The 22,824-nt window shown below is 49.5% G+C and overlaps 2 protein-coding genes across 3 annotated transcripts; both read left to right on the top strand.

Moving 5' to 3' along the window:
* The first annotated feature begins 696 nt into the window (after positions 1-696).
* On the top strand, positions 697-13,784 carry Mon1b (MON1 homolog B, secretory trafficking associated). Of its 2 annotated transcripts, XM_048792637.1 has the most exons (7): positions 697-1,516; positions 1,552-1,616; positions 1,828-1,988; positions 3,949-4,287; positions 4,803-5,622; positions 5,758-5,905; positions 8,204-13,784. In XM_048792637.1, exons 3-7 carry the CDS (start codon positions 1,838-1,840, stop codon positions 8,402-8,404), a joined length of 1,659 nt encoding a protein of 552 aa, XP_048648594.1. In that variant the 5' UTR covers positions 697-1,516; positions 1,552-1,616; positions 1,828-1,837; the 3' UTR covers positions 8,405-13,784. The 2 variants fall into 2 exon arrangements, with proteins under 2 accessions (XP_048648594.1, XP_015351535.1); XM_015496049.2 differs by having other exon boundaries at positions 697-1,616.
* Positions 13,785-14,444: 660 nt separating this feature from the next.
* Positions 14,445-20,481, top strand: Syce1l (synaptonemal complex central element protein 1 like). The gene is made up of 10 exons (XM_048792638.1): positions 14,445-14,611; positions 16,158-16,217; positions 16,407-16,478; positions 16,980-17,027; positions 17,292-17,346; positions 18,823-18,886; positions 19,758-19,827; positions 19,899-19,986; positions 20,090-20,162; positions 20,325-20,481. Exons 5-10 carry the CDS (start codon positions 17,300-17,302, stop codon positions 20,400-20,402), a joined length of 420 nt encoding a protein of 139 aa, XP_048648595.1. The 5' UTR covers positions 14,445-14,611; positions 16,158-16,217; positions 16,407-16,478; positions 16,980-17,027; positions 17,292-17,299; the 3' UTR covers positions 20,403-20,481.
* The last annotated feature ends 2,343 nt before the right edge of the window (positions 20,482-22,824 follow it).

The raw sequence follows: 22,824 nt of genomic DNA, 5'->3' as shown, positions 1-22,824 counted from the left end.
CCAAACTTACCACAGGAAGTGACCACCTACTCGCTAGACCTAGGACCAGCCCCCCGGTGAGTGCCTGCCTGCCCTCCTGCAGCACAGCCTCGAGGTTGATCAGGGCCAGGAGGATTCTTCCTGGAAGGCCCTCCTGGGAGGGAATCCTGCGGGAAGATGGAGCTGGGGGCTTCGTTTCGTGGAGCTCAGGGTTGGGTGCCACTCACCTGGCTAGGGGGACGCCAGAAAACAAAAGCTAGTAATTTGGCGGGCGACAAAGAGATGCAGAGATACGGATTAAAGAGTCACCCAGAGAAGCGGCACGGGGTGTCCCAGGGAGAGACAGAGAGACCCAGAGCAAGCGAGACACACGCCTAAAGCAGGCGCGTCCGCATCCACCCTCAAAATGCAAACACCGACAATTTTTGAATTGGTTCGTCTTGTCCTGGACGCCTAGGTCCCCCGCAGTCTTCAGGATGCGACTCCTGGTAATTCCCAGGATGAAGTCGCATCCCACCTCGGTCTCCTCTAAACTAGTGTGGATTCTCTAGGGGCGGGCCCCATCCGAGGCACCGCCCCCGTCCAGCCGGCCAATGGAGGCGCGTAGAGACCGGCGCGGCACGGTCCCCAGCCAACGAGGAGGCAGACGCCCCTTGAGGCCACACCCACAAAACGCCCCCTTTAGGTCTGGGCGCCTAATCTGCTTGGCTCCGCGTGCGGCTCCTGCCTTCACCAGTGTGGTAAGCACCCACTTTTGCGGGTCTGAACAAGTCCTGCGCTTTGCTTTCGCAACCCCATTCTCTGGAACCGCGAGAATGTTTGTGAATTGCAGACGGAGGCCGCTGAAGCCCTGGACTGGCTAATTACAGAGATACTTTAGGGTCCGAGTCCTAAAGGCTGATCCGACTGCGCGCGGCACTCCGATTAGAAGCGGCGAATGCCCATCAAGCATCCATGCCCTGCCACTCCCTCTCTGGAAGGACAGAAATTGAAGTTTCCTGGATTCTGAGAGAACACGTTGGTTGGTCCGGCACTGTATCCTAATGGATACAGTGGATTGGGTCTTAGGATGCAAAATACGAGTAAAGAGAGAAACCGGCAGGAGCCTCCTGTTAGGTTCAGAGACGTCAGTCAAGGGATAGGCGAGTACAAACGCCAGTCAACACAGTTCTTGTGAAGGTACCACCCGAACCGGGCGGAAGGGAGAGAAAGAACTCTTTTCGATTGGGCCACAAGGAAGGCAGTCCCGCCCTCTGTGCTCCACGATTGGTTAAGCTCAAGCCGTGCCCCTCACGTCAGCAGCCACCAGTTTGACAAGTGGGCAGCTCTTGCCCCACTTGCCGCTTCCGCCGGGTTAGTGGGAAGGAGTCCGAAAGGGGCTCACTGGGTTCCCGACCAGGTCCGACGTAGATCCGGGAGACGCGCGCTATCTGAACGGTGAGGGAACGCTAATCGGCGGCGAGAAAGAGGCCCCACGAGGAAAGAATGAAGTTCTGCAATCGGAAGCGTCTTCCGTGAGGCGTGGCTTCCGGAAGTGTGGCGAACCCTCAGCAGCACCCGGAAGTGTGATGCTGCTGCTGCTGCTGATGCTCCGGGAAGTGTCGGTGTCCGGCGGGGGAGATTCAGGGTTGAAACAGGTGTTTACGCATCTTTGTTTCCTACCGCCCAGCAGTCTCCCTCTATGGAAAGTGTTGGAGGGTGCAAGTATTTGGTCTTGGTTTGAATGTCTGTCTCATCCTGTTGGAAACACTTGAAACAAGTGCTAGGGATGTGTGCAGGGGGCCTGGCTCTGTAAAAGATTCTAAGTTTCCTTTGCTGCCTGTCACCCTTGATTCCCCTCCCCTCCAGGGATGTGCAGATGGAGGCCGGAGGGGACAGTGCTGCCCCATCCCCCGGGGCCGAGGAAGGCTTGGAGGACCTGCCGTTCCCCAGTGAAGAGACTGGAGATAGTGGAGGGATTCACATGGCTGTGCCCGATCCCGGAGACGACGGGGACCTGGAGGAAACAGGTGTGCCCTCCCCTCGCTGGGGTCTTGGGAGGACTCCCAAGGGATTGTCATTGTTGGACAGGGGAAGGGAGGATCTTTTGGAGACCAGTGAGGAGTCTTGGGACTCAGGAAAGTAGCCTGAACCATAACCTGTTCAATAGGAGGGCACAGTTGGCTCACTGGTGTAATTTGACTCATCGAGAAATAACAAGGAAGTTAGTGGGTATCAGCTGACATTCACTGAGTGCAATCCTGTGGGCTGGGGCAGATGCATCCTCTTATGGGAGATCAAGGAAGGATGAGAGAAATTTGGGGTATGATGAGGGACTGTCCCAGTTTGTCCAGCAATTTCTCCATTTTAGCATTGGAAGGCCCTTAACCTGAGAAACTTCTCAGTTCAGGGGAAATCAGAATGTATTTAGTGTGCTTTTATGTCATTGGGGATTCAAGAACAGTACAGTTGTGGTCCAAGAGGGTCTTGGGACTTTAGGGTGTTTTGGCCAATGAATTTGTAAAAGAAAGTCAACAGGGTCAAAGGAAGGACTATTTAGAAGCTAAAGATTGGGGGAGGTAGGGTGTTAAGTCACTGGGGTGCGAAAGGGATTAATGAGTGTCTATGGGTACTCAAGAGTATTTATGTCATTGAAGGACCAATAGAAGGTTGTTGAGGGAAGTCTTTAAAGAATCAATGACATCAAGTAATAGTGGTGATTAGTAGGGAAGGGGGAGTCAGTGAAATTATGTGGAAAATTGGGATCAATAGGGGGAATATTTTGAAAACAGATGTTAGTGGATGTGTAAAGGTATCATTGGGGAATCAATAGTAGTCATTGAGGAATCTTTGCTCATAGATCACCTTGTAATTAGTTGATGTTAATAGAGTCTTTAGGAAGAAATAGCAGACATCACTGAGAAAAAAATGTGAGGCTGTTTAAGACTTAGAAATTATTGGCAGGTAATGGCAGTTATTGGGAGGGAGTAGTTGGTATTTGGAGTTTGGGGAGTACTGGCATATGTTACTGAAAGGATATAAGTTCACTGGATTTTACGGAAAAAAATGCAGAGACGTAGTTGCAACTGGACAATAGTGACTATCATTGGGTGAATTAGTAGACATCAATGAGAATCAGTGGGTAAGGCAGGGAAACAGTGATTGTGGTATTTTGTGAATGTAAATGATGGGCATGGGGAAGGGCAGAGGAGGTCATGAAAGTCCTATATGTTATTGGAGGTTAACCATGGTCTTTAGTGGAATGCAGGGAGTAGACATGGAGTAAAACAAATTGTGGGTCGGGGGCAGCCATTAAAGGTGTTAGGGATGATACTGTGGTATAATTGGGCTGTTAGTGGATCTCAATGGAATTAAACAGGAGGGAATGGGGATTAGTGGGTATGAATGGCAACTAACCACCAGAAGAATTAATGAATATTACTGGGACTGTAAATGGTTGATCAGGAAAGTTGACAGGGGTCGTTAGGGATCAGCGGACATCAGTCAGCAGGCTAGGGGAGTTAGACGGTAGGGAGCATAGGTATTATGGATGGTAATGGTGGCCGTTGAAGGATGAGTAGATACCAAGAAAATAAAATAAAGGTTCATAGGAATTAATGGGGGATCGTGTAAAATGAGAATATTAATGATCATTCAGAGACAGTGGGGTGCTCAGAAGACTTGAGAATGGTGGTTGTTGAAAGAAGAGTAATTGGTCTGCAGGGGCATAGAGGGGCCAGTGACAGTGACAGCATATTAGGTTATTCCAGTTGTGGGGGATCACTGGAACCTCAGTGCTGGAAGACATCATTAGGGAGATCCGATCTCTGGGAGTCATTGAGCAGGGGAAGGGCAGCAAGGGAGATACTCAGAGGTCTTTGCATTCAGGGGCTGCTGTGGGACTGAGACTGGTGAGGATTCAGTGGGTTTTTGGGAACCTGAGTTAGTTGGAGTCCACAAGCAGATGACCCACCAGGGGCTTCCTTTCAGGATCCAAGGCCGAGGACCAGTCACCCAGCCTCCTGTCACAACTGCCCCAGTCAGAGGCCCCATCAAGTACCAGTGAGCACTGGAGTACTGCAGCCTCGGACAGTAGTCCCATTCATGGCCCGGAGAGTGACTCCAGTGGCGGGGACCCCAGTGGCGGGGAACCCTGTGACGAGGACTGGCGCAGCCAGCGGAAGCATGTGTTTGTGTTGAGTGAGGCTGGCAAGCCCATCTACTCACGGTACGGAAGTGTGGAGGCGCTGTCGGCTACAATGGGCGTGATGACAGCCCTTGTGTCCTTCGTGCAGAGTGCTGGAGATTCCATCCGCGCCATCTACGCTGGTGAGCGAGGGGGTGGGAAGCAGGATGGGAGGCAGCCACTGGGAATGTAGCTGGCTGGCTGGAGTCTGTCTGACCAGCCCTGGGTAGATCTGTCTCTGCCTACCTGAGGCTCTGTCCAGACCGGCTGTCAGAGGTCCATCTCTCCGGCCTGCTGGCTTCTGAGTGACTGATACGCTGGGCTCTGAGTGATTCAGGAATACCCTCTTGTTGCCTGAGGGCATGGCTGTGGGGACTGAGGTTGGGTGTCCTGCCTTCATGAGGCTTCTTGCTCCATTTCATCTCCCACCACCCACTTGGTGCTGTGTTCTAACCTACTCATCCCTTGACATCCCATCACATTTCTACAAAGGTCCAATTTTCCCAGCTCATGCTTGTCCTAGCAGGTGTCTGCAGAGCAGTGGTGGGGACTTGGGCCTGGTGTTGTGTGCTGGGGTGAGGGGGCAAAAGAGCTCCGCCCCACTCCCAGTCACTCCTGATACAGCTCTACCCCTCACCCTGCCCCTTCCCTTCCCCAGAGGACCACAAGCTGGTGTTCCTACAGCAGGGCCCACTGCTGCTGGTGGCCGTGTCCAGGACTCCTCAGTCAGCAGCGCAGCTGCGGAGGGAGCTCCTGGCTGTGCACGCCCAGATCGTGAGCACTCTGACACGAGCAAGCGTGGCCCGCATCTTCGCACACAAGCAGAACTACGACCTCCGCCGCCTGCTGGCTGGCTCGGAGCGGACCCTGGACCGGCTTTTGGACAGTGTGGAACGGGACCCGGGTGCCCTGCTGCTAGGGGCCGTGCGCTGCGTGCCCCTTGCCCGCCCATTGCGGGAAGCCCTGGGTGCCCTGCTGAGGCGCTGCACAGCACCTGGGCTGGCACTGTCAGTGCTGGCAGTTGGGGGCCGGCTGATAACAGCTGCCCAGGAGCGTAATGTGCTGGCTGAGTGCCGACTGGACCCTGCAGACCTGCAGTTGCTGCTTGACTGGGTGGGTGCACCAGCCTTTGCGGCAGGTGAGGCCTGGGCACCTGTATGCCTGCCCCGCTTTAACCCCGATGGTTTCTTCTATGCCTATGTGGCCCGACTGGATGCCATGCCCGTCTGCCTGCTGCTGCTCGGCACCCACCGTGAAGCCTTCCATGCCATGGCCGCCTGCCGGCGCCTGGTGGAAGACGGAATGCGGGCCCTCGGTGCCCTGCGTGCCCTTGGGGAACCTGCCAGCCTCTCTAATGCCCCAGCAGCCAGTGCCCCTGCCTACAGTGTGCAGGCTGTGGGGGCACCTGGTCTCCGGCACTTCCTTTATAAGCCACTGGACATCCCTGACCACCACCGCCAGCTGCCCCAGTTTACCAGGTGGGCCATGACCCTGTGGGTGGTTGGCTGGGTGGGACAGTTTGTCCAACAAGGATGGTCAGCCTAAGAGAGGAGATGGGCCAGCCAAGAAGGCCCTCCACTCACCTTGCCCTCCACCTCCCTCCCCCATGGCAGCCCAGAGCTCGAGGCCCCATACAGCAGAGAGGAGGAGCGGCAGCGGCTGTCAGACCTGTACCACCGCCTGCATGCCCGCCTGCACAGCACCTCCCGACCCCTGCGCCTCATTTACCACGTGGCTGAGAAGGAGACGCTGCTGGCGTGGGTGAGTTGTGAGTGAGCTAATGTCCCACTTGAAGGCTCCTTGCCCTCCAGTGCACTAGACCTTTTCCTGGGCTCTGCCTCTGTCTGTAACACTGTCCCCACCATCACACACATCTCCGAACTGCAGAAGGATTTACCACTGTGTGCAATCCCATGTTAGCCCCACTGTTCTTCTTCTTGTCCCCCATTAGCAACCAGTCCAGTATCCTGACTTGCAGGAGACCCCATTAACCATTACTGAGCCTCTGAGTCCCCACTTTCCACCACTACAGTTTTGATTTCTTGAGTCCTCAGCACACCTCAGTCCCATGCTGTGCCCTCTATCTGGGTTTCCTTCCCTGGGCTCCTGCCTCACTTCTTGTGGATTTGTTAAAGGTCAGCCCTTCTGGGAGGTCAGTCAAGGGAACCCCATTGGAAATGGCATGTCCCCCTGGCTCTGACATTTGTTAAATAATTTATTGCAAATCTGTTGTGTATTAGGCATTGTTTTAGGCAGAGGATTTTAATTTTCAATTTTTTTTTAAATTTCATTTTCAAGTAATTTTAGACATAGTTGGAAGTTGAAGTTGGCAAAAATAATACAAAGACTTAACATAAAGAAACCAAAGATTAACATAAAGTCACCAAAGATTAACATCTAATAAAGCCACAGTAACTTATCAAAAGCAGGAAGTTAACATTGGTTGAATAACAGTTGATCAACAGACTTGATTCAGATTCTACCAAGTCTCCCACTGACGTCCTTTGACTGGTCTAGAATCCAGTCTAGGATCACATGTTGAACCTGTTTATTATGTTTCTCTGGTCACATTCTAGAACTGTTCTCAGTCTTTTCTGCCTCATGACCTTAACACTTTTGAAGAAATGTAGCTTGTAAAATGTCCCTCAACTTGGGTTTTTTATCATGAGTAAGTTGAGGCCAAACTTTTTGAGTAAGAATACCACAGATGTGATGTGCCCTTTTCTGCATTGTCTTAAGGGATTAGGATGCCAGTTTGTCCCTGTTTTTGTTGATATCGACTTTGATTACCTAGTCTGCCACATTTCTTCATGATAAAGTTAATATTTTCCCCTCTGTAATTAGTAAATATCTGTGGCATTCATGCCAGTGTCTTCTTTTTCATCATAATTTTACCACTAATTTTAATATCTGCTAATGATTCTGCTTTGCAGTAGTCATTAGTCTAGTGTTTGTCCAATGGTGCCTTTTCTAACCCCACCACCCTTTCTAGGATAAAGAAAAATTTTTCTTTGTTCCACTCATTGAATTTTTAATTTTATATCAATATGGTCTCATGAGTTTTTCTTTAATTTTCAGTGGCTAATCTGTTTTCCTAGCATTTATTTTGGTGCTGAAATTGTCTGATTTAAATCAGTGGGACCCCTGATTTAGCTAGGCTGATGCCTGTGTCTCCTGCCGTGTCTTGTCTACTGTGAGCACTGCTTACTTGACTCCTCACCAGGCCTGGACTCATCCATTTTTCCAAGATTAAAGTGAACTTTTGTACATTTTAATGGAGATTGGCATTTAAAAACCAAGATAGGGGAGGCCCAGTATTTAAAGTCAGGTGGTCAGGGGAGGTCTGCTGAGGAGATGGCCTTCAAGTGGAGAGAAGTAGCAAGCCATGTGGTATCTGGAGGAAGAGCACACCTAGCAGAGCGAGAGCATTCTTCCAGTTCTTTGCGGTGGGGCTGGGCCTGCCTGTGTTTTCCTGCAAGGAAAGGCCAAGGTGATTGGGACATGGGACAGATGGAGCCACGCAAGAGTGGTGAAAATGACACAGAAAAGGTGCTAGTGATGTGGTGGGATCAGATCTCAGGCTATTGTGCAGATTAGAGTGAGTTCCTCTTTATATCATGCCCAGGTCTTAAATGATGAAAACACAGCAGTGTGGAACTGTATAATAATTGATCATCGAGTATTAAGCACAGTTGTTAATATTATCTCCAGCCCACAGATAAGCAAATCAAGTGCCAGAGAATAAACCACATACTCCCCGAGACAAACACACACACACACACTGTCTCACACACACACACACACACACCAAAAGCCAGCATCCCTGTTAAAGCCTCTAGTTCCAGCTGACCCCTAGACTCAACTGAGAACCCTTGACGCACCTATGACATAGTAAGATCAGGTTACCCGCCTTAGCCTAGTGTCCAGGGAGTACCAGGTAGAAATTTTGCCAGGTACATCTTCTAAGCTGCAGGAGATAAACCTGGGGCTGGGTTTTGGTGGATAGGATTATCCACGGCCAACTGCAGCCTCTGATTCTGTCTCCTTTCAAACCCCCAGGTGACCTCCAAATTTGAGCTCTATACCTGCCTCAGCCCCCTGGTGACAAAGGCAGGTGCCATCTTGGTAGTGACCAAACTTCTGCGCTGGGTGAGGAAAGAAGAGGACCGGCTCTTCATTCGTTACCCACCTAAGTATTCCACACCCCCAGCCACCTCTACGGACCAAGCTCCCCATAATGGCTTATTCACTGGACTCTGAATGGTGGTGCTCCCAGACTGCTGGGAGTGACCATCTTGGGTCTCTGACCTGGAAGTGTGGGTGGGTCCGTTGTCTTTGGCTGGTCCCTGTCTCCCCAGGCAGGCAGGCAAGATCCAAGGCCTGCCCACAAATGGGAGATGAGTGACAGCAGCCAGAGATAAAGGCTGCTCTTCCAGCCCCTTCATCACTTCCAGCCTCACCTCCTCCAGCCTCTGTCAGGGGCGGTCCCCTTAAACCTCTTCCTAAATCTGTCTCCTCATTGGACTGTCAGTTCAGAGTGTCCAGGGCAGCCAGGATTTCTGGGGTGGTCCAAAGGAGCTCTAGAACTGGGAATACAGGGTCAGCCTGTACCTGGAACTGACCTGAAGGGTGTTTTAAAGAGAGGGAAAAAAAAAAAAAAACTGTACGTAAAAGGCTTAAAACCAAGCCCCTAAGGATACTCCTTTGCCCTTCATGCGTTTGTGTTCATTTGTACCCTACCAGAAAGTAAGCTGCGTGGGTCTACACTGGCTGCTTCTAATAATAATGAGAAGGTAGCCTCCCTTGAAAAAGAGGACATGTAGTGCCTGGTCTCAGACAGTGGCCAGGATCAGGAATTTTTTGCATAGGAGGTGCCCTTGGTGTCTAAGGCTCGTTGTACTTCTCTATGAAATGGACATAACTTTGTCTCGTAGGCTATTTAATGAAGTTTTGCAAATAGAACGGGATTCAAACTCTTATGGCACATAACGTATTTATCCCAGACTTTGGCAACCTGCCACAACAAAAGCATCCTGAATAGAGACCTCCTTGGTTTGTGTGTGGTTCCCGTCCTCACCACCCTCCCTCCTTCCCTCCCTAACCGCCCGGTGCCCTAGTCCTGCTCCTGTTGAACCTGTTACTGCCTCACAGTGGTGCGCATGCGTGCTAACTGTCCATCAGGAGCGCCCGGTACCGTGCGCCTGCTCAAAGCAAATGCTCGTCATTCCTCCACCCCAGGTCAACCGTTGGAGTGAATGTGTCAGGTCCCAAGCGAACTGCCCTTCGCCCTCACGTGGGTGTTATTTTTTTAACTTATCGTTGACCCAGGTGCACAAACAAACCCCGCGTTGGAAAATGGCAGAGAAGCTGGGTTCTCTGAGCCAAGAGCCCGAAGCGCAGGAGCCCGCTGGAGGTAGTGTGAGGGTCCACGGTGGACACCTGCGGCCAGGGCTGCAGGGAGGGGCTCGGACCCTCGACAGTAACGAATAGCGGTAGCAGTAGATAGTTTAAAAATGAAATTTTAAACCTTTTATTATTGAAAGAAAACCGTTTCACACCGTGGCGTTAAGTAACATGCACAGTCTCTTCACCCAGATTAACTCTTGTCAACTTTATTAAGCATGTTGCTTAGGTGTTTTGTAGTAAATAATTCGGTGTGCGTATCTTCAAACAAAACCGGGAAGGGATGTTCTAGCAAAAATCACCCAGCTGTTGCCACCCCTAAGAAAGTTAGCGTATTCTCCAATGTCATTATTTCATACCAAGCCTAAATCCCATTTTACAAAAATTCTTAAATCTCCTAATGAGAGTGGCTTTTCCACAGCTTTTCTTAAATTGGCTTTGAGTTAATCATAATAGCTCATCCAGAGTAGTGATAGGGAGGTGGCATGGCCCGGGGACTCTTGGAAATTGCAATCTAGCCAAAAGGAAGGGGGGAAAAAAAAAAAACCTTCCCAGGGCTTAAGTAATGTACTAAGATGCTGCTAGTGATTTTGTTAAAGAAATGTTCAGAATGTACCAAAGTCAAGAAAAAGAGCATGATGAACGCCTTAGTACCTGTCACTCTGCTTCACGGGTCTGGGTTCCAGCTTTCCTCTATCTCTAACTCCCCTTCCTGCACACCCTTCACCCCTCTGTATGAATAAGCACATCAGACTGCATCTTACAAGACTCACCTATGCAGACATCAAAATGATGATGATCTTCTTGTCTATTATCTGTCCTAGGATGTGAGCCTCATGAGAACTGAGACTGGTCCTTGCTGTTTTCCAGCATCTGAAACAATGCTTGGCACATAGTTGGTGCTCAGTGATTTTTTAATTATGTGAATAATGAAATAATTTGAATACAGAGAATTGTCTTAGATTAATCCAGCTTTCAAAAAAAGGATAGAAATAAGACAGATGCAAATAGATCCCATTTATTAGGCTTTTAGTATAGAGGCCACTGATTTTTTAAAAAACTTTTAATATCAACCTTTCAAATTCCTCAGTTAAAGTTATGATTAACTTCATCAGCAATGGAGAAAATTGAAAATCATCAAGTTACCATTTCTAACCCATCAAATTGGCTTTATAAAGGAAGGGATAATATCTGGCATTGATTACTCTGTGGAGATAACAGGCTTTCTTTTGCCTAAGAGGAGAACTGGCCAGAAAGGTTTTGCTAGGGGCAGTTTGGCAGCATGGGTGTAGTATCATCTCAGTCACCATGCTAGGTTGACGTAGGAGAGGGGACAGCTGCATGAACCAGGAGTGGTCTTCAGAATGTCATTAATGGAGGCAAAATACAAGAAGTAATCACAGCAATTGCTAAATCTCAGTATGTTCATGTACATTGTGGGGTGCCTGTAGGTGGGTTATTTTTTAAGAAGCGGAAAAAATAACTTCTAAATGGACATGATCATTGTTCATTGACAGTAAGCTCCAAAGGAAGTCATCATCACTAGTGAAGAGGGAGATGGTCAGGTATCGCCTTTAGTGTGTTAAACACAAGAAATGAAGAAAACATACAGCCCACCTGGTAGCTCTGGACAGGGGACTAGGATTTGGGGATGGTTCAGAGCAGAGACATTTCTGTGATTTATTGTTTTGTTTTTCTTTTCAAAAAATGTAGGTATTACTGTGTAATTCTAAAATACAAGGGGGAAAGAGGGAAAAGTGAATGGCATCTGAGGCTCATATACTAATACTGGATCAATATTAACATCCAGATTTCGATGGTCGTACTGTGGTTACTTGGTGGAGTCCTGTGTATATAGGAAGCATACACTGGAATATTAAAGAGTAATGGACCAAATGACTGCAACTCGTGGTTCAGAAATACTCACAATGGGGAATCTGATAGAAGAGCAAATGGGAGCACTGTGGCCTGTTGTGACAACTTTTGTTACATGTGAAATTTATTTCAAAATAAAATGTTTCAAAGGGGATTCATACTTCACAGGCTGCTTCCTGGTGTCACATGCAACTTTTAAACATTTACAGGATGTTAGATTCCTTAAAAGATGGATATCGCTTTCTCTTGGCCTCATGTCTAGCACTAGAACATTGCAGGGAAGAAATACACAGGTGAGCTTTTGCAGAAATAGTTGCCAGAACCAGCTAGGAAAGACGGGACAATTGGGGAACATTATATGTGTCTGAGCATTATGTGATATTCCATGATGATTTTTCACCTTTTTGGGTGTGATTTTAGGACTAGGGTTATCCTAGAAAATGTCTCAAAATTATGCCTGGGGATGAATGTCAAGGCGCCTGCGGCTTGCTTGAAGATACTTGAACACAAGGAAAGAAGCTGTCAGCTCTGGGCCATGAGCACCTTGGAGTCCACAATGGCGTCCTTGTTCTCATGTGCATTTGAAATTGTTTGAAATTTGTTCACAAAATCTTAAAACATTGACAAACACTTCTCCTTGTTACTTAAAGTAGTTTTGGTTTCCTTTCTAAAAATTAAGAATATTTTAATAATTAAAATGTCTCAAGAGGGGACTCCCAGCTCAGTGTGATTGTATCTGGGCGGAGAGATGGAGGGCCAGGGAGAGGAGGGGGAGTGCCATTTTTAACTTCACGTATTTCTATGGTGCAGAACTTTCTTAGAATGTTACTAGTAAGAACTAAACGGTGGAACTATCACTAAATTGCTGGCCATTTACTTCTGGGAAGGGGATGACTTGGAGAAGAGGCACTTGGAGAAGAGGCTCTTGGTGATAGGAGACTTTTAATTCCATGTTCTACATTTGTTCATTATTTAAGTAGTTTACAAATTAAAATGCCCAATTAAACTAATTTATAAAAGATTTCAGGCCAGACCAAAGAATGTAAAGAAGGTGAAGGTAGAGATGCCATCAAACACTTCAACAAAATAAGCTCAGGTTACAAAACTCTGATTTACAATATGATTTTTAAACCACTAGAGAATTTCATCCTACAAATAGGCTGTAGTTAACTAATCTCCTAAGCAATCTTCAGGTCACTTCTTTATTTTAGGATTTCAAATAGTGAAGCAATAAACTCCTTGCCCATCATTCTTAACTATTTCCTTAAGATATGTTCCTCAGAGTGGAATTTCTGATGCAAAGGAGATGAGGAAGTTCTTGATATTATCGCAAGGTGTGAAATGAAACACCGTTTCTCCCTATCAGATGGGCAAAAAAGGAACGGGGTTGAAAATTATAGTTGGCAGGTAAGAGTAGGGGGAAGTTCCTTTGTGGGCCTCAAAAATGTGGAGGGCAATTTCATAATATGAGCCAGTTTAAATATTAAGCATAACCTTTGTTGCCACAGGTGGGCCCTGCATCATGTTCTCGGGGTATCTAGTTAAATACACACAAATACAAACACAAAGAAGGATGTACAGGGATGGTGTACTAGGTAAAATTGAGCTCCTCCCAAGCTTTATACCCACCAGAACCTCAAAATGTGGCCTTGAATGTAGGGTCTTTGCAGATACAACTATTTGAGATGATAGGGTGTGTTATAATTCAATAAGGAAGGAAATATGGGCACAAAGATCTACACAGAGAGAATGGTATCTGGTGACAGACAAGGAGGGAAGGCCTGGTTTATGGTACTTTGTTCCAGCAGCTAAGAAAAGCAATATGGGTGGCCATTGTGGCACTGTGTGTAAATAACAAAAGGAGGGAAACAGCCTAGAAGTCCATCAGTAGGAGATTGCTCTTAAATTATGGTATATCCAGGCAGTGGAACATTGTGTGGCCGCTAAAAATAAGATCACCAGTATACATTGTCAAATGAAAAAATACAAAATGTGTGTAATCATGTAAAACTTACTACCATTTCCACAGAAAATGGAGTATACGTTTGATTATGAATTAAATGGCTTGTAACAGTTATGACCTCTGAGGACGGGAGTAGGGGCTCCTAGGGTCTGAGGGAGAGGGGCATTTCACCAGATGCTGTTGTGGGAAAGCATTTCTGCGTTCACTTTTTTGCTACTGTACGTGTATATGGGCTGCATTTCTGCCTCATTTTCCTTGGGGAGAAATGGTCACTGGGTCTTGACCTTTTCTCATTGGTTTAAAGAATTTAAGATGTTTTGAAAGTGCTAATATTTTCCTGTGGGTTTTGTAGTTGTTGTTTGAATTTTAAAAGTAATAAAGTCTCCATGTTAAAATGTATACAGAAGTATATATGGTGAAAAGTGCCTTTGTTTCAGTCGGGATCCGAATAAGGCCTATTTGTTGAATGTTGATGGATACCTGCCTCAGTATAAGGTTTTCAACATAGAGTTTTCCTGATCCTTTATTTTCTCCTTCACAGTTTATTCGTTGAAGAAAACAGGTTTTCCTGCAGTTTCTCACAGTCTGCATGATAATGATAATGATGATAATGTCTCCAAAGGTGTCATTTACAATGTTCACCAGCCCTTTGTATTTCCTTTGAAGTAGTATTAAGATAGGGAAGCCTGGGGTGATTCCCTTTATTTTGTTTATTATAGGGCTTTTGAGGGAGAGAATCCCCCTTTAGTAGTGTTAGTTCTCAAGAGGCTTATAACATCCCGTGGTTATTTTTATTAATGTTAGCAGCCATGCATATCCTTGTCTGCCCGATTGCATTGGTTGACCTTCAGAATAACATTGAAGAGCAGCAGTAGCAAACACCCCCTGCTCTCATTCATGAGTTTCATTAAGGGAAATGTGGCCATTAGAGATTCTGCTTCAGCTAGCACACCCTTAAACTTCAGGGACAAAAGACAGGGGTACGACTGCAGGGGACCTGCTCTGTCTGGAAATGTGACCGTCGGCTTAGCCTAGGCTTCCACCCAGGGCTGTCCACAGAGCCCTCAGGAACTTCCTTCCTCCCCTTCCAGATGGGCCCGGACCTTCCCTCCACCCCTTCGGTCTCTCCTTGGATCCTGTAATTCTAGTTTTCATCTCCACAGGGCAGGACAAGTCTTCAAAGAAGACGGGAGATTTGCTGGCAATCGTGAAGAAACTTCAAAAAGGTCTTGTGTCTAGGGTCTAAACCTTGGGCTGGGTTTGAATCATAAACATGCTTCCAACCCAGATCCCTTTACTCACAACCTTGAACCAAAAAGACAGCCCTACACTCCAAAATTCAGGAAGTCTAAGAGAATGGAAAATCTACTCTGCTTACACACACACACACACACACACACAAACCAGTCAGCCATTTCCTTGGTCCACAGGTGAGCAACAGCTGCTTTTAAGTTGTTAAGTATCTTTACAGAGACTTGAAAACAAATACATTCCTAGGCAAATATTCCTTTGTCTTCCCTTTGATGTACAAGCTGCAAGTGGCCATGTTGCAAAGGGCCTGGGGCCACCTTGCAGGTACCCACATCAGGGCTAGAGCAGAGTGCTGGCGCTGGGGAGGCTGAGGTTAGAGCCCCAGCCCATTCTCAGCTTTGGATGCTGAGCTCCACTGGTCTACGCCAAACAAAAGGGAGCCCCTCCCCCATCCTGTGGCTCCTGCAGAAGAACTTGGGACCCCTGCCTAGACTGACACTGTAAGAAGATAACCCGACCTTCTCCAGTAATACAAAGGACCCCTCAGCCCCCAGAGACTTGTGGGATGTGATAGCACTGCAAAGAGACCCACTCTCTGAAAGGTACAGGTGGAGGAGTTGGTAACCTCAGAAAACCCAAGCTGAGTTTATTAACTCCAGACTGTCTTGGGTTGGCAGTGAGACCTGCCAAGGGTGGGGCAGCTTTACGCCCAGCTCTACCCACCCAGTTTACCCACCATGGAGCCAGAGAGGGATGGGACTTCTCCCTACAGTGCACTGAAACAGGGACTGAAAAGTGAGAGGTGACTCCTAAAGGGATAGTGATCTCCCTGTCACCGGGGAGCTGGCCAGCTGCCACCCGCAACATGAAAGCCTTGTCCTCCTTTCTCAGGAGGCCAGCACCAGAGTCCAGGTTAGCAGAAGCTGACCTGCTCTGCCTAGCTGTTCCCAGGGTGGGCCATCCAGGAAGCCTCCACTGGCTCCTGCCTCACTCAGGATGGCATCTATGGCCTCCACGGCCCAAGGGGCCCTGAGTGACCTCCCCTCCCACTTCCTCCTGCTCCTCTCCACCTGCCGGCTAGACTCCACCACACCAGCCCCTCCCTGCTGCCTGGGACACAAGCCTCCCCCTCCTACCGCAGGGCATTTGCACTTGTTCCCTCTGCCTGGAACGGTTTCCTCCCCATGCTCTCCCCGCACAGACCCCACTTGACTTGGACTTAAATCTCAAGAAGCAGCTTTACCCTGTCATTCTTCAACACCTCTCCTCAGGTTACTTCCCTGCACCGCAGCCACTGCCACCCAAGCTCATATGTCTTTGTTCAATGTCTTTGTTCTCCCCCATCCAGAATGTAAACCCTGCAAGGCGCCTTGTACAGGTCCCAGCACACAGCAGAGGCTCAGTAAATGTCTGTTGATTGATAGCAGCAGAGGCCCTAGGGCAGCACGCACCACCCCCTGCTCCTGCCCTGCACAGCCAGGCATCTGTCTTTTCCCACTCAATCCTTCTTCCTTTCTTTAGAGGGAAGCCTGGAGCCGCAGATTGGGGATCTGATTAACCGGATCAATGAGCTTCAGCAAGGTAAACCTGGGAACCTCGACTGGCCAGCTGGGCCAGCAGGAGAGGCCTGGATGTTGAATGCCTCCGGGTCCACATCTGTAAAAGCCAGGCCCCTCCAGGGCTGTTTGGAGATGAACATGTCATCGTGTGTGGTAGCACAGCAAGGCCAGAGGCTGCCCTAACACAGTCTTCTTTATTCCTTTGGCCCAGCAAAGAAAGCCAACGAGGAACTAGGGGACACCCAAGCTCGCCGGGAGGTCTTGTGTGAGGAACTAGACTCCTGTAAGTGGGGACAAAAGAGGTGTTCCCGCAATGGCTCAGGGCCTTGGCAAAGCTCTTAGCCCTCCCAGTCCAGACTGCCTCTTGCTGTGTGACGTCGTCTTTCAACTCTCAGCTAGAACAGCCCCACAGGCCCAACTTGGTGGGATCGTCTAAAATTAGATTCCCACCCTCTTTCTGTTCCTCTCACTCTCCTGTTTGATCTGCCTTTTTTCAAAGCATTTATTCCCACCTGGCAGGTCACTGACTTCTTTATGGTCATCTCTCTCCTCAGTGTAAACTCCGTACAGGCTTCAGGGTGCCCACTCCTTTGGCACTTACAGGGAATGTGGTCCCTGAGGTGAAGCGGGGTCAGGAATTTCCCCGTGGGAGATGGGTACAGAGGTAGTAAGAACATATCCTGCCTCTCCTGGGGCCATGCCATAACTCCCATGTGATTTTGCCCTTGACATGAAGGGGACATGAGATGTGTCCCCCAGGAACACAAGTCCTTGTGCTTTCCAGTGAATGGAGAGAAGGTGCACATCGAGGAGGTCTTGAGCAAAAAGCAAGGTATTTACCTGCTGCTTCCTTTTCCTTCTTCTAACCCTACTTCACAGAAACCCAGTCCCCAGAGCAGCCAGAGGAGTCCTTCCCACTGAAACCCAAGTCCCTGTTGTGCTCAAATCCCTCCCCGGCTTGCCTCCTCACTTGAAATACACACCCGCGTCTTCTCAGTACCTCCCGGTGCCCAGCGTGATGTGGGGCCCCCTGCCTCTTTCCAACCCTGGGCCCCCAGGAGCTCTCACAGCACCATCTTGGTTCCTTTCTCCACAGAGGCGGTGATGATCCTCCGACAGCACTGCCAGGAGTGGGACACTGAGGCGCCGAGGTGAGAGGGCTACCCCAGCTCTGCCCATGGCTACCCCAGCTCTGCCCCACTCCTTCTCCACCCTGAGGAGGAGGGAGCAAGAGTGAGGAGAGAGAATCTTGACTCCACACCCCTCATGGCCCTTTCTATAGTACAGCATCCAGACGAAACTTCCCTGGTCATTAATTTTTCTAAATGGTGTCAATAAGAGTGATCGAACAGTTTAGAAATTGTTACGAACTTCTTTGTCAAATAAATTCCACCCACTGTTGTTAGTCTCTCCCTATGACCCATCCAGCTCTTCCATCCATCCATTCATTTATCTATCTGCTCATTTTAGGTCCCCAGTCGTCATTTCACCTGCCTGTCCATCTGCCCCGCCCCCGCTCACTCATTCATCCCTTCACCTACCCAGAGAGCCAGCTGCATCGCATCCAGTGGCCATACCTTCAATCTCCCTCTAATCCTCTTCTATCCATCCAACCATGCATTCATCCCCTCTACACCTTTCCCATTATCCCTTCATCTAGCCATTTATTTCTTCCCCAGCCACCCATCCAAAGATCTATCCGTCCTTCCACAGTCCTTCCATTATTTCTCCATTGAACCATCATCCCTCCACTCACCATCTCTCCTACAACCACTCATCCATCCAGTTAACTGTTCATCCATTCTTCTGTTCGAATCTTACTTAGCACCGTCCTATGAAAAAAGTCCCATGTCCCAGGACACCATGACTTTAATTGCATAGAGAAACTTGATAATAGGTACTTAATGCATGTGTGCTTACCACACTACATGCAGTCTGGTGAATGTTTATGTTCATTTATTTACCTAATCCTCACAATACACCAGTAGCACCTTTTATGTATGGGGAAAGTGAGACCCGGAAAAAGGAATAAGTAAACTTGTCCAGGGTCACAGTGGAGTAGAATATGTAGGCTTCAAGTCAGGATTTTAGAATCCATTTTACTAAATTACCACACCCCTAATAAAGTTTCTTGGGAAGGCTCAGTTCTGTTGGGAACAGGCAGAGCAGAGTGGTGGTCTTGACAGAGGCCCATGAAGGGTCACTTTCCACAGAAGCAAGGCAGTGGGTAAATGTGAAGAGGTGCCCCACCCCCACTCCTGCTGGAGAGAGGGGCTCAGTCAGAGAATATGACTGAAGGTGGTCTTTCTCAGGAAGCACATGATGCAGGAGCACATTCCTGTCCACAACTCTCTGATTTCAGAATCACAAAGAGAGAAACCTGGGGTAACTCCAAAGCCTGGAGTCTGGAGGGCCATTGGGTGGAGTGAGAGTGGGACTTGCCTCAGGAAATGTTTATTGGAAGAGGAGACATTGGAACCAAGGCTGGAGGGTAAAGCCCACGAAGGGACTCCAGCAGAGAGAGCAGGGGACGGTGGTCTGAAGGCCTAGGCATGAGGAGCCCCAGACCCGGCCACGCTGGGTGTTGGTCCTAGCCTGGGATCTCATTCCTGGGTCTCCGTCCTCAGGTTGGATGTGGAAGAGCAGCTGGAGGATCTGATGGACCAGCACAAGGACCTCTGGGAGTTCCATGTAAGCCATGATTGCCTGCAACCAAAGCCACTCCCCGCCTTGCTTCAGTGTCCCTGCGGACTGGCCCAGCGCCCGCCCCTACTCAGGCCCAATGCCATGTGATAGTCCCTGACTCTGCTCACCTTTCCCCTCACATCTGGACACTTTTCACCACGCACCACCGTCGCGTCCAGCATCCCTGGGGATTGTCGCCATAGCCTGCAGATCTGCTTCCCTCCTGCTCACCTAGAGAGAGTTCACCTGGCGGTGGCAAATGGGAACCTGGAGAAAGCCTTCCTCCAGGTGTTAATGGGTGCTTCGGGCAGCACCCAGGCAGAGAGAGGCTGTGGTGAACCCGTGTTTGCCACCCCAAACTGGCTGGTTGGAGCATACCCAGAATCCTACCAAGGAAGCAGGTTGGACAGGTCCTGTACCAGTGGGAAGGCCTCTGAGCAGGACCATCTGAGCGCAGAACTGAAGGGAGTGAGGGACAAAGCCCGGCACTGTGTGGGTGCGGGTGTTCCTGGCAGAAGGAAAGCGTGGTGCAGAGCCCTGAGGCGGAACTCTGCCTGGGACTTTTGAGAAGTTTGATGAACAGCAAACAGCAAACAGAATAGAGGACAATGTGGCTGGGGGAGAAATGAGAGATACACAGGGACATAGGGCTGCCCTCTGGGGAAGTAGGTCTCCAGCCACCCAGAAACTGCAGGTCGAGTTAATAAGGGTATGAGTGAGTGGCCTAGGGTAGGTAAGGGTCTGGACAACAGGGATTAGAGGGACCTTATTAAAGACCCAGCCTGGTCATCAGATCTTTTGTGCCAGAAGCACAAAAGGAGAGAGTGGGAGATGCAGCCAAGAACAGACGAGTGACAGGTCTCCTCTGTCCCCGCAGATGCTGGAGCAGCGACTGGCCCAGGAGATTGGCATTCTAGAGCGCAGCAAGGAGCAGCTGCTGGCAGAGAGTGAGCCTGCAGCTGGGTGGGCGGTGGGGACCCCAGCAGTGGGCGCAGGGCTGATGCCCTGCCACCCACAGGGACCATGCTTCGGGCCAGGCTGCAGGAGGTGGAGCAACGGCTGCTCTCAGCCCGGGAAGTTCAGGGCGCCCCTGCAGAGAAGCTTGGGTGAGTGGGTGCCCCTTGCGGGGTCTTTGGACCCGTCTCTGGCTTCCTAACGCCCCCCTGACTCTCACTCTTCGCCCTCGGCTCCTCGGCCTGGTCCCCGCAGGCTGAAGGCGGAGTTTGAGAAATCCGAGGGACAAACCGGGAGTGCCAAAGTCCCTGAGGTCCGCAGAGAAGAGGTAGGAGCAGGGGGAGGCAGGCAGAGGCGGAGTCCGTAAAGGGGAGCCGCGGGGTCCTTGGAGGCCCTTGGAGAGGGCGTGAGAGCAGGGTGGGCAGGGGCGGCGGATGTGGGGTGCCTCACAGGACACCGGGAACCTCAGCCTGACCTCCACTGCCCACAGGCTGGCCACCAGCTCCCTTCCACCCGCAACGAAGAGGACTTGGAGCAGCAGGTGGAGCTGGCCCCAATGTCCCCCTAGGCCAGTAAGACCCCTTCCATCCTGTCTCGACCTTCCTTCAAGGCCTGCCAAAAAATAAAAGTGGTGATTTCAGATTGTCCTCAGGCTCCATGGCTCAGTCTGTACTCCAGGGGTCACTGGGGATGGGAGCTGGGGTCAAGCCTGGGGGGCACAGGCATCTAGAGCACCGGGGCAGCGCCAGACTCTACCCACCCCTCCTGCAGAGCAGATTAGTGCATAAGTGGGTGTCAAGTGGTACAGGATAACCTCGGGGGACCTCACCTGCTAACAAGGATGAGAGGGATTGTGTTAAAGACCCAGGCCAGGTCCTCAGGTCCTGTGAGTCTCCTGAGGTCCAGAAATGCCCCTGCCTCCCTGCCAAGGTCTCTGCTGTCCCCACTGTCTCCCACTGACCTCAGACCACCCTTGCCCTCCACTCTGGGGTTGGGCAGCAAGGCTGCCCCTTCCACCTTCAAACACTCCAAGCTCTGCATCCTCGTATGGGGTGCCCATCTCGTGGGTCTCCAGAGGGCTTTTGCATTCATTCCTAGGTCTGTTAAAGATGATAGCTAGAAGGCTGACCCTGGGGACCCAATTCCAAACGGCACCTTGTGTCAGTCGCTACCCATTTACTAAACATGGATCAAACAAGCACTTGCTGCTTGTCTGCTGTGTTCCAGGCACCATCAAAGACCCTGGCTTTAACCAGGGTGGACAGGGATGTCTCACCAGAGAGGATGTGTGAGTAGGGAGGTGACAGGAGTCAGGGAGTGAGTCACACAGGGAAAGGCGTGCCTGGCAGAAGGCAAGTCTCAGCAGTCTGTGAGGTGGGACAGCACTGCGCTTTGTTTGAGGAGCCATCTGGCTGAGCAGATCAGGTGTTGGGGGGGGGAGGAAGACATCACTGGGGAGTGGCAGGGCAGGAGGGAGGCTGGGCGTCTTCTGGTTGAACAGAGCATTCTCAGAAGAGGACCCGTAGCACTGCGAATCCTCAGTAAATGTTAGCTGTCACTTACGATATGATTCCTTACCCTCCATCCATAGGGGAGTGAATCTGAGATGTGTGGATGAATCCCATAGACCAGGCACTTATGTCCTTTAAGTGGTCACTAAATGGTTCATATCATTTATTGTTGATATTTCTAAGCTACCAACGAGGAAGACTAAGGTGTGTATATCTCTTAGAACAGAGATTTTATAAATCATCATTTTATAAATTTTATCATTTCATAAATCATCATTATTCTTGTCATTCCTAATTCAGAGATGAGGAAAATCAAGGCTGTAGTTAGCTTCAATCAATGTTGGATCCCAGCACTGTTGCTGTTGTTATCCCAAGTCCACAAGTGAGGCCCCAGGTCTGTAATAGCAGCCACTGCTCACACCCAGCCCCAGGGGGCTCCAGACCTGGGCTGTAAGCCCCTCACCCCACAGACACTGCATGCCTGCTTTAGGCCAGCTTCCAGGGAACTTAAGCATTTTCTTTATCAGTGTCTTTGTGTCCTACATGTGGGGACAGTGGGGGATATTCTGCTTCAGTCTGGCTGGGCACAAAATAACCAAGCCACCATGAGGTACTTGTAGGTTCAAACAGGAACTACTTTATTGCCCGAACTCCACCAGCACTCCATGCGAACTTCCCAGGAACTCTCTCAACCTCCACCGGGCTCCGATGGGAATCTGGAGAACTCAACGGGAACTCCAAAGTAGCTGCCACCCGAGGCAGCAGGAGCCGCCCTATTCCCTAGCCACCCTATTCCTGGAGCCGCCCTATTGTATATGGACTGCAGGGTCCATATACAACTCAATCCAGTCACAGCAATTATCATCTTAATGGCTCACTGGCGTCACCTCTTAACCACTCCTTCTGGCAAAATGCCATGCGCCATCCCAACTTGGCTGTGGCTCTCAACAATATTTTGCTGCTTTATCACTTTCAACCTACAGTTCAAATCCTGGTTTTCCTGTTGGCTGACTTGGTGACCTCAGGCAAATTGCTTAACATCTGAAACATAAAGCAATTTTGGAGTGATACCCGCTGCACAGAATGTACTATACAACTGGCAGTTGGGGAGCAAGGCACCTGCTGAAGTTAGGCTCTTACCCCTCACAGAGACTGGTAGACCCTGTTGTCTTCTTTGCCATTATATTTCAATGAGATGGTTCCCAGGTCCTTGACAAAGGCATTCCTGACCCACACTGGTGGTAAGAGGCTTCTTAGTTTTACAAAGAGTTATATGCATTTCAAAGAGACTGAAAAAGAAGAAAGTTTCCTAAAGTAGTTGCTCCAAGAAAAGGCAGGCATGGGGGAATCTCTTGTTTCCAACAGGGAGAATTAAGCCTTTTATTTCTAATTTGTATTTGTCCCCCAGTCCTGGGTAAGTCACTTCATTTACCTGGGCTGCTGCTGCTGTTTTTTTTTTTTTTTTTTTTTTTTTTAAAT

Source organism: Marmota marmota, unplaced genomic scaffold (assembly GCF_001458135.2).
Source record: "Marmota marmota marmota unplaced genomic scaffold, marMar, whole genome shotgun sequence".
In the NCBI taxonomy this organism is placed as follows: Eukaryota; Metazoa; Chordata; class Mammalia; order Rodentia; family Sciuridae; genus Marmota; species Marmota marmota.
This window is presented reverse-complemented; position numbering and strand designations above follow the sequence as displayed.

Excerpts from the sequence above, each read along its gene's own strand:
- Mon1b (XM_048792637.1), top strand. The coding sequence starts at position 1,838 with ATGGAGGCCGGAGGGGACAGTGCTGCCCCATCCCCCGGGGCCGAGGAA. Across the intron at positions 1,989-3,948 it reads CGGGGACCTGGAGGAAACAG|GATCCAAGGCCGAGGACCAG; the intron begins GTGTGCCCTCCC and ends GCTTCCTTTCAG. Across the intron at positions 4,288-4,802 it reads CATCCGCGCCATCTACGCTG|AGGACCACAAGCTGGTGTTC; the intron begins GTGAGCGAGGGG and ends TCCCTTCCCCAG.
- Syce1l (XM_048792638.1), top strand. The coding sequence starts at position 17,300 with ATGATCCTCCGACAGCACTGCCAGGAGTGGGACACTGAGGCGCCGAG. Across the intron at positions 19,828-19,898 it reads GGAGCAGCTGCTGGCAGAGA|GGACCATGCTTCGGGCCAGG; the intron begins GTGAGCCTGCAG and ends TGCCACCCACAG. Across the intron at positions 20,163-20,324 it reads CTGAGGTCCGCAGAGAAGAG|GCTGGCCACCAGCTCCCTTC; the intron begins GTAGGAGCAGGG and ends CACTGCCCACAG.